The 11002-nt window shown below is 37.1% G+C and overlaps 1 protein-coding gene across 4 annotated transcripts; it reads left to right on the top strand.

Annotated features, from left to right (window-relative positions):
* The first annotated feature begins 6482 nt into the window (after positions 1-6482).
* LOC115996172 (putative late blight resistance protein homolog R1A-10) lies at positions 6483-10455 on the top strand. Of its 4 annotated transcripts, none has more exons than XR_004093575.1 (4): positions 6483-6761; positions 6878-9583; positions 9756-9837; positions 10015-10455. XR_004093575.1 is itself a non-coding variant. In XM_031235313.1 (4 exons), the coding sequence occupies exons 2-3, from the start codon at positions 6909-6911 to the stop codon at positions 9830-9832; spliced, it is 2760 nt and encodes a 919-aa protein (XP_031091173.1). In that variant the 5' UTR covers positions 6483-6761; positions 6897-6908; the 3' UTR covers positions 9833-9837; positions 10015-10455. The 4 variants fall into 4 exon arrangements, 3 of the variants coding, with proteins under 3 accessions (XP_031091173.1, XP_031091172.1, XP_031091171.1); XM_031235313.1 differs by having other exon boundaries at positions 6897-9591; XM_031235312.1 differs by having other exon boundaries at positions 6882-9591.
* Positions 10456-11002: the final 547 nt, after the last annotated feature.

Raw genomic sequence — 11002 nt, 5'->3', positions numbered from 1 at the left:
AAACCGACATGAACCCTGATTTTCACCCCAAAATGCATAAAAAATTAATCAAATAGAAAAAATATAATATTTTCTTTTAACAGAATAAAAAATGACTTATATCTAATGTTGAATGAAACACTAACAAATGAAAATATTTTTTAAACAATTAATTATTTTTTTAAAATTATTTTTCCTATTTCCAAGTTCACCCTTATTCACTTGTATTCATGAACTTGATCAACAATCTGTACTTAATTTTTCTTAAAGCGAATTTTTGAAACATTATGTTGAGACTTAGTTTTTGTTTTTTTTTGGTGGCGCGAGACTATAGTTTTTGTTAGTTAGTCTTTTGCCTAGTCCTTTGGTTTTGCGTAATTAGTTTCCTTATTTGTGGATTGTTCTCTATTTATTCTCTTTGTTAGATGGTAAATAAATGCGTTCAGTTCTCACTCCCATATGGTATCACAGCCATGCATCACTCTAGCGGGAAATTTTTTTCTCCAATCCTTTCTCGTTTTCTCATGGGCATGGCTACCGCAACTCAAACAAGTGTTATTCAAATCTTTGCCCCAACCAACTAAATAAGTGGAGTCTACGCTCACAGGTCTAGACAGCGTGGGCTACGTTAATGGAACCACTTCTGCTCCTGTAAAATATTTCGACCCAGCAAAAGCAACCTTAAGCTCAACCTACATGGCTTGGTATAGACAAGATCAAATTATCCTGAGTGCATGCGATCCTAGGTTGTTTGATAGACACTCTACAACCTGTGATTGCGTCGGCATTATCTGCATTTGATGCATGGACCCGGCTGTCCACTACTTGTGCTGCTTCTTCTCGGGGACGTATAGTTTAGCTACAAGCAAAGCTAGCAAAGAATCCCAAAGGCAAAAGGTCCATTGATTCCTACATGCGGGAGATGCGAGCAATTGCGAACGATTTAGCTGTTGCTCAAAGTTCAGTTAATGAAGAGGACCTAGAACTTCTGTAGACTTGTGTGCCGCTGCTTCTCCGGCTTTTGATGTCACGGTGTACTGACAAGCCATTGGCCCTTTGCAGTATTTATGGCCATTACAAAACTAGAAATTTCGTTTCCGGTGAACCGCTTAGCTCAGTTCATGGCCTCACCCACTGAGTTGCATTGGCAGTCTGTGAAGCGAGTACTTTGCTACTTGAAGGGTACGCTACATCATGGATTGTTTTTGCGGGGTCGGTCTATTTCACTTATGGTTTATTCAGACCCGGATTGGGGTGGTATTCGTGATGGGGTCGTTTGACCACGACCTATGTTGTCTTTTTTGGTAAAAAATGTTGTGTCCTGGAGGTCTGCGAAACAATGCTCTATGTCTCGATCTTCTACTGAGGCGGAGTTTAGGGTGCTTGCTAATTCCGCTGCTGAGGTTATGTGGATTCAGAATCTATTGCGTTAGCTTGGGGTACGGTTACAGGTTTCACCAGTTCTGGTTATTGACAATTTGAATGCTTTGTACGTCCGTAAGAACCCGGTTTTTCACTCTCGGATGAATCACTTGGTTCTTGATTACTTCTTTGTCCATGAACAGGTTGCTTTCGGCTCCCTAAGAGTGAGTTACGTGAAGTTAGCTGAGCAGGTTGCGGATCTTTTGACTAGGCCGCTTGGTCATCAGTTATTTTCTGCTTTCAGAACCAAGATTGGTCTCACCTATGGTGCCTCAATCTTGCGGGGGCGTGTTGAGACTTAGTTCGTGTTAGTATTTTGCTTAGTCCTTTGGTTTTGTGTAACTAGTTTCCTTCTTCCGTGGATTGTTCTCTATTTATTCTCTTTGTTAGATGGTGAATAAATGTGTTCAGTTCTCACTCTCATACATTAACCTGATTAGCTGCTCCTATTTTGGTTCTAGCTGGAGCTGGCTTCCATACACGCAACAGAGAAAAGGCAAAAACTTGTGTGAGACCGTCTCACCATGAGTAGGGATGACAATGTGCCCCGTCCCCGTCGGGGACGGGGACGGGGATGGGGAAATTTTGCGGGGATCGGGGACGGGGACAGGGAATTTTTACAATTCCCCGCCGGGAACGGGGACGGGGACGGGGATACCCCTCCCCGCCCCGCCCCGTCCCCGAAATTTAAAAAAAAATTATAAAAAAAAAAAAAAAATATATATATATATATATATATATATATATATATATATATATATATATATATATATAGAATTGTAATCATATGAGACATCATATTTAGATGAGAAATAAGACAAATTGGGGGCCGTCCATCTTGTACTATTTGATGGTTGAGATTAATCCTTTTTTCCTTTTTTATGTGTTTAATTTTAATTAGTAAGGGTTGTATTGTAATTGTAGATGTTTTATTTTTAGTCTGGGATTCTAATGCATTATTTTAGGTGTTTTAATTTTGGTGGATTAGATTTTTTTTTTTTTGCCATCCAGTCTCACTGTTTCCCTTTCGGTTTTTGGGTTTTTCTCTGCGGCAGTGCTTCGTTTTTTTTTTTCATGGAGGTTGGTGATGGAGGTATGTTGTAGTTGTTCTTTATTTTTATTTTTGTTTTCGTCCTTGTTTTTTTGCTGTTTCATGGTCGTATGCATCACGTTGTTGGTGTTTTCAATATTTTCTGGACTTCGCTGCTGTGTGCATATGTGTTTTAATCTGTGTGCATGTCTTACAGTTTGCACAGGCATTGGTGTGCATTAATGAAGGTATGAATTCCTTAATTTTTTTAGCTTTTTTTTTTCCTACTGTTTGATTATGGTTTTCTTTGCTTGGGGTGTGCATGGGTTTGTAGTTTCAGTGTTTGTTTTCTTGGTGTTTTAGGGAGGTAGTGTTGTTGTAACTTTGAATTTTTTGGTTGTTAATGTTGCTGCTCTCTTGTTTGATTGCGTTGTTGTTCTCTCATTTTATAGTAATCTTTTTTTGTTTTTAATTTCACGTTACTGTGTTCATATATGTTGTCGGGTGTGTGCATGTGTGTTTTCTCATGATGGCGTCCGTTAGTTTTGTGGGTTTTCTGTAGTATACTGTTTGGAGGTAGTTTGGGTTGTGGAATTGTTTGATGTGGCATTTCGAGGGTGCGTATTTCTTTTTACCAGATTTTCACCATTCTTGTGCGTTTGACGTCAGCATTGTTTTTATTCTGGTTTGTTGATGTGAACATATTAGTCAAGTATATTGCACACAATCGTCGTTTTCGTAGTATGCATTTAATTGTGTCACGTCTCTGTGTGCATATCTATATTCGGCTGTGTGCATGTGTGTTCTATATTCATGGTGTTTGTTAGTTTTTGGGTTTTTTTTTGATATATTGTTTGTAGGGTATTCTGGGTGCTGGAGTCATTTGTTGTGTCATTTTGAGGTTGCGTGCTTCTATTCACCATATTTCCCTGCATTCTTGTTTACATTTGTTGTGCACATAGTTTTTAATTAAAGTGCATACAGACGCTCTGTATTTGAGATTTTTGTATCATTATTGTTTACTGGTCGTGTGTGGTTTCCCATTCCCATGTGCCAACACCTGTAGGTGTTACTGAAGATTTTGGTGATGACTCTCATGGGTATGTCATGAATATTTCTCCGGAGAAGATAAAGTATAATCGTGTTATGGAATTTTCCCATGTTTTGAAGGACCTCAAACTCTCCTTTGCCAATGTCGAATCTGGTTTTGGTACGTCTATTGGTAAATCTAGTGTTATTCAGGCATTTGGTGGTGTGCTCACGTCTCTTGATATTGTTGTGCACCCCCCAATCGTTGCTAAGAATAAGGGTTATGGGAAGCGATTCAGATTGTCGAAAGAGGTTGCTGCAGAGAAAGCATCAAAGTCAACACAGGAGTGCAAGACTTGTCACAAATTCGAGGGTCATGATAGCCGCAATTGCCCACTAAAGGCATAGTCTCACTTTTTTTAATTGTGGTTTTCTTAAGACTTTTTTTTTTTTTTATGTGAGTTAGATTATTTGTATAGGTTGAATTGAAGTATTAAATATTTGTTCATAGTCTATTCTCTATGTTTTTTTAATTTATTACACCCACATATTACTCTATGGAATTGCGCTATAGATTATGGGTCCTGTGTGTGCACCTACCTTAAGCGGTGTGTGCATGTCAGTGTGCACCTATGTGCTGACCAACATGTGGGTGCGTGCACTAAAGTATTTCACCGTGTGCCATCTGGACACATTAGAGGTCCACAATGCGTAAATTTTTGTCCAATTATCGAGTAATGTGTTGATCAACACTTAACTTTTTGGCTTTAATATATATGAATTTTCAAATACGTCAATCATGTTAGATGTAATTGCCCATTGAAGGCGTAGTGTTACTTTTGTAGTTGGGATAAGACTTGGATTACTCCAATTTTTTTATTTGAGTATTTTTAATATGTTTGTTAGCGTATGTGTGTGCATGTACTATGGTTAGGGTGTGCATGTCAGTGTTCAGTGTTCAGTGTTCACTCATTTGTTGTGGAAGTCGCAGTATGTGCACCCCATTGGTGGTAATGTGTGTGCACGTACTTGTGTTACGGCGTGCATGTCACTGTACTCTAGGTTCGTGCAACATGTGTTGGTGTGTGCACCCCAGTGATACTCCATGTGCCTTAAATAATCATTTGGTGTGCACGCAAGGTTAACTTGGTATCATTTCATGCAAGTTATGCTTGTTAACCAAAGAAATAAGTGTGTTACAAAAGAAATAAGTGTGTTACAAAAATGCTTGCACAAAAATTCATTGTTCCCATAATAATCCACAAATAAATATCCCAAGCAAAAAAGAGTGCAACATAAAATGTATTCCGCAAGTTCGAAAATAGTTCACATGGCAGCAGTATTACTAATTAACTAATTTTATAATGTTAGGTTGGAATATTAATATGTTAACAGTATACATACATTAACATTATACTAAGAGTATACTAATTCATTTTTTAGTTAATTAAGTAATGAACTATTTGAAATTAGTATACTATTAAATTAGTATAATGTTAATTAGTATACTGTTAGTATAATGAACTAGTATAATGTTAATTAGTATTCTGTTAATTAATTAAGTAATGAACTAGATGAAATTAGTATACAAATTATTTGAAGAACATTCTACATTTGGACTATTTTTAATTTGTATTTGTTATTTTTGGATTGGAATTTGAACTTCGGTAGTTTGTATTTTTTTAAAATTATTTTTTTTGTATTTTTTTAAAAAAATTGTACTAAAATAACACTTTGACTAGAAGTTGACCGGGGACGGGGAATCCCCGTCCCCGCCAAATTCCCCGCGGGGACGGGGACGGGGAATTTTTCCCCTTCCCCGCCGGGGACGGGGTCGGGGTGGCGGGGATACCCCTCCCCACCCCCGCCCCGCCCTGTTGCCATTCCTAACCATGAGACGGGTCGGGTCGGGTCGGGTCAAGATGCAAATGTAACACTTATATGCACGAATGTCATACTTATATGCTCAAACGTAATACTAATCAGGAATTAAATTTTTGTTACTTATAAGGGTAAATGTAATACTTTTAAGGGAAAATGCAATACTTTTACATTTCGATTTAAAAGTATTACATTTTTCCACAAAAGTATTATATTTGTCCTTATATGTAAAGGGCACTTGTCAACATTATGAAAAATGTATTACTTTTTCTCTAATAAGTAACAAAAATTGTATTCTTGATTAGTGTTATATTTGCGCATATAAGTATGACATTTGCACATATAAGTATGGCATTTGCATGGCGCTTTGACCCGACCCGACCTGTCTCATGAATAAGGATNTCCCCCCCCCCGCCCCGCCCTGTTGCCATTCCTAACCATGAGACGGGTCGGGTCGGGTCGGGTCAAGATGCAAATGTAACACTTATATGCACGAATGTCATACTTATATGCTCAAACGTAATACTAATCAGGAATTAAATTTTTGTTACTTATAAGGGTAAATGTAATACTTTTAAGGGAAAATGCAATACTTTTACATTTCGATTTAAAAGTATTACATTTTTCCACAAAAGTATTATATTTGTCCTTATATGTAAAGGGCACTTGTCAACATTATGAAAAATGTATTACTTTTTCTCTAATAAGTAACAAAAATTGTATTCTTGATTAGTGTTATATTTGCGCATATAAGTATGACATTTGCACATATAAGTATGGCATTTGCATGGCGCTTTGACCCGACCCGACCTGTCTCATGAATAAGGATCCGTGAGACGGTCTCACACAAGTGTGACTCCAAAGAAAAAGAAAAAAAAAAAAGACATAGATTTGAGCTGTAAGATTCCCACTTAACATTATTAAAACATTATTAGTATTCAAAAAAAAGAAACATTATTAAACAATTTGGTCTCATGTTGTCATTATCTTCCTCTAATATTTAATTCCATATTACTCGCAATTAGTGTTACAAGTTGCAGAAAGCCGCATATTTTAATATGAAGTACTAAAAGCGAATATAATGCTGTCTGCCATTTTGCAATTAAAAATATAATGCTTTCGGTCTTGCAATTATTTCACTTGGAGCATTTACGCAATTTCCAGTTGAAAGCCTTTTTGGACTGGTTCTTTGAAGTATAACACTATTTTGATTTCGATTTTGAAGTATATCATGGTTGTTTAGACTTTATCGTTGACGAGAGAATTGCTGTCTAAACTGATTGTATCACATCTTTCATTTCTTCTTAGTTACTTCTGCTTTGATCAGCTGATTAGCTGCTTCTACTTTGGATCAAGCTGGAGCTGGCTTCGATAAACACAAAACAGAGGGAGAGAAAAAAAAAAACAACAGATTTGAGCTGTAAGATTTTCCACTTAACATTGAACAATTTCTTCTGATGTTGTCATTTATCTTCCTCTAATATTTAATTCCATATTACTCGCAATTAGTGTATCACATCTTTCATTTCTTCTTAGCTAGTTCTGCTCTGATCAGCTTATCGCAAATATGGCTTACGCTGCTGTAACATCGCTTATGGGAACACTCCATCTACATTTCTTGCAATCACAACCGCGCTTGCCTCTTCCAGACAAACAACAAATTGTTTCTTCTCTCCATGAAATTCTTGCTTTCCTGCAAGAAAGTCTTGAGAAATCTGAGATCGGTGATGATAATTTGGCGATGAAAGATTTAGAGGCAGAGATGAGAGATGTAGCGTTCAAAGCAGAAGAAAGGATTGAGATGGAGTTGAGTAGCATATATCTTCAATCAAGCAGTACAGAGGCTTGCCTCCTCAGGCTTGATGGAATCTTGAAGCAAGCAGTAAAACAGACTGATTACCTGAAGAAGAAGTTGATTAAGATTAAAAGTAAACAGCAGTTTGCAAAGGGTCCATCAATCCTTGGTCGGATGCGACAAAGAGGACTACTCCTTGGTTCAACATCATCGCAGCCTGCTGATCCACAGCCCCAGAATAATATTACTATCAGTAAATTTTCCAAAAGCGCTTCAAAGTTTGACAGTAGAATGGTTGGATGCGACAAGGAATTCAAGACGATATTGAATAAGCTCACACAGCAATCAGCTGAGAAGCTCCAAGTTATATCTATCGTTGGCATGGGAGGAATAGGCAAGACCACTTTAGCTAAGAAAGTATACAAAGATCCATCAATTACTTCTCATTTTTACAAGCAAGCATGGGTTACTGTAACTCAAGTGTATAACGTGGAACAAATGCTCCAATGCCTTATAGGTTGTGTTAATGCAGCATCAAGAGATGAACTCCATGAACAGAGACAAAGAAATGCCAAAGAAAATATGCGTAGACTGTTGATGGGTAACAGATATTTGATAGTGATGGATGATATATGGAGCACTACTGCTTGGGATAGCGTGCAAGGATGCTTTCCAGACGATAATAATGGAAGTCGTATACTATTGACTTCTCGGCTTAGGGAAGTGGCTGAATATGCAAGTTCAGGTAACTCTATTATTAACATGCATTTCTTAGATGCAAATAAAAGTTGGAATCTCTTCTGCAATGTGTTTGGTCAAACAAAATTTCTTTCCGTGTTTGAGCAAATTGGTAGAAACATAGTAAAGAAATGTAATGGATTACCTCTAGCTATTATTGTAATAGCTAGTCTTCTATCCAAGACAGAGGAGACAGTGGAGAAGTGGAATAATGTTGCAGAAAATGTGAGTAGATATGTAACTAGTGATTCTAATGATGCATGTTCCAGAATACTATATTTGAGTTACAACCAATTACCACACCACTTAAAAGCTTGTTTTCTATATTTTGGAGTTTTCCCCGAAGACTACGAGATCCATGTGAAGAAGTTGGTTAGGTTGTGGGATGCAGAGGGATTTTTGAGGGCAGTGGACCATCGAAATATGGAGGAAGTGGCCATGGAATGCTTGCAAGATCTTATTGATAGAAGTCTTGTTCTAATTGGTAAACAAAGTTACAATGGCAAAATCAAGACAATTAGGATGCATGATCTCTTGCGAGACTTGTGCTTAAGAGAAGCTCGATATGAAAATCTCTTGAATGTCATTGGAAATGATTATCATGGTGCTGTTGCTGGACTAGTAAAAGCTTGTCCTTGGATAAGTATGAAACCTGGATGTTCCAGTATTCAAATTACATCTATGTGCTTTGACAAATTACATTCCTTACACTCTGTTGATTATGTTGATTTAAGCAAGAAGCTGCTTTGTCAGTTTAAACTATTAAGAGTAGTAGACGTGAAAATTGCAAATCGGAACTTCAAAGATATGATGGTGTATATGGCAAATCTTGTTCACTTGAGATACTTAGCTTTGTATCGCACTTTAAGTCCTGTTGAACTAAAGCTCTTTGAGCATTGGAATATGCAAAGTTTAATTGTCCGTGCATCTACTGTTAGATTGTGTTCCCGTGAGGCATCTCGAATTTGGAAAATGCCATTGTTAAGGAATTTTTATGTGGGCGCTTCGCGCACCCTTGGCGCTTTACCTTTGCTCTCCTCTTCTTTTACATTAGAGGCTTCGGAGGTTGTTCATAGAAACATAGAGACTATATCTTGGTTGCGTCCGAAGTGTTGTACAGAGGATCTTTTTACAAGGATTCCAAATTTAAAAAAATTGGGAATTCACGGTGAGAATTTTGAACTTGAAAATTCAGATGGTTTCCATAATTTTGTGCACTTGGGGCAACTTGAGAAACTAAGCATCAAAAAGTGGAATTTCAAACTTCCGTATAGCGGCATCCCATGGGCAACTAGTTTTCTACAAAATCTTAAGAAGCTCAAATTGCACTGGACTGGGTTGGAATGGAGTGAAATAAGGCTTATTGGTATGTTGCCGAATCTAGAAATTCTAAAATTGATAGAGGCTTGTAAAGGCAGAGAGTGGGAGCCATGTGAGGGAGGGTTTCGTCAATTGAAAAGGTTGGTAATTGAAGACGGATGTCTGGAAGATTGGAATGCTGTGGGTGATCATTTCCCTGTGCTTGAACATTTAGAGTTAAGTGATTGCATTTCGTTGCGAGAGATCCCTATTGAGTTAGCCGATATCACCACACTTGCATTGATTCAATTAACCCAATGTTTGCCTTCTGCTTTGGCTTCTGCAAAGCGTATTCAAGATGAGCAGCAAAGCTATGGAAATGAAGCCCTCCTTGTTCGTTCTATAGCCATGTATCCTGGTCCTTTCTATCCCTGCCTCCATTATATCTCTGACTGTTTCACATTTCATGCTATTTAAATTCTTTGCAATTCCTCTGCAATCAATAATTATATGCATGCTTTCTCTAGATCAATTTTTCTGTATCTCATATTTCCTTACCTATATAAATGTGTCCACTTACAGATAGTTTCCAGTATAGAACATCTCGAGGGAATCGAAGGATGCGATTGATGAGGGAGAAGGTAGAGAGTGACGAATGAATAAGGCATGTTGTATTTGCATACCCCTGTTTATTTTGTTTTGTTTCTACTCTACTTTTATATATAATCACCAAACAAACTAAATGCACATGCTTTTAATCTTAATCTTTCGTTTCTCCTTAACATCTAATTCTTTTTCTTTTTTTTTTTTGAAAAAACATCTAATTCTTAAACACATACAGACAACTACAAATAAAGATTGAGAGGCGATGTGATGAAAAGTTAGGAGGCACAAAGCTAAGCAGAAATGATGATGATGGATGTTGGCGTAGCATAGCAGGGCCGGCTGTAATATATGAATCTGCCATTTGGCCAGTCCCCTACCACTTAGTGTGCTGACCGTTGGGACGGAGACGGAGGATTAGTTTTCTAGTTGCCGGCTGGAGGGCTACCTTTGGGGAAAACCCAAAAATATATGAATCTGCCTGCCAGTGGTTTTTGTACTGCATGTATTTGTTGTACGTTTGTTGCTGTGGTTTTTGTTGGATTATTAGCAATTGGATTTACTCTATGTGTGATACCATGTACCATTATGGTGAGCTGAAATGGTTTCTGCTTCTCGGAACTGATTTTTTTTTTCTCTCTTTAAACTATAAATCAAATGAAGTTGTATTGTTTGGCCATGACCCATATGATGCACATATATGCTATATTACAACATAGGAAAGGACCTACTTTATCTTTTGTTAAGGCTTTCATTTATTACCAGAAATGAATGAGCTATTTGGAAATAATTTTTTTTTTTGGTTGTAGTCAAATGAAGTTGTACAGATTTTACTAGGGAATTAATTAGTTTTGTATTATGTGGCCATGAGCCTTATGCTATTATAAATGTATAATTTCTTACCATTGTAAACCACATGATTTTTGACAGTGAAGCTAGTTGCACTAATACTACGTTTTATTTTGATATCCCTCAAAGATTTAGCTCATTTTCATCTGAGATTTTTTTTTTTTTTCACTCGATAAATGGGCATCTGTGTCTGTTAACTTTCATGGAGTATTTATAAGGTTGGCATAGTTGGTGAATAAGAAGTCATGGTGGTTAATGATTAGTTGAATTGTGAATATTGAGTACATGTTTTACTACTAGTAGTGTATTGGTCTTTGGCTCAGTTTGATGAACTTCTACTATAACTGTTTTTATATCTCATTCTGTAAATGGAAAGA

Source organism: Ipomoea triloba, chromosome 11 (assembly GCF_003576645.1).
Source record: "Ipomoea triloba cultivar NCNSP0323 chromosome 11, ASM357664v1".
Taxonomy (NCBI): Eukaryota; Viridiplantae; Streptophyta; class Magnoliopsida; order Solanales; family Convolvulaceae; genus Ipomoea; species Ipomoea triloba.
This window is presented reverse-complemented; position numbering and strand designations above follow the sequence as displayed.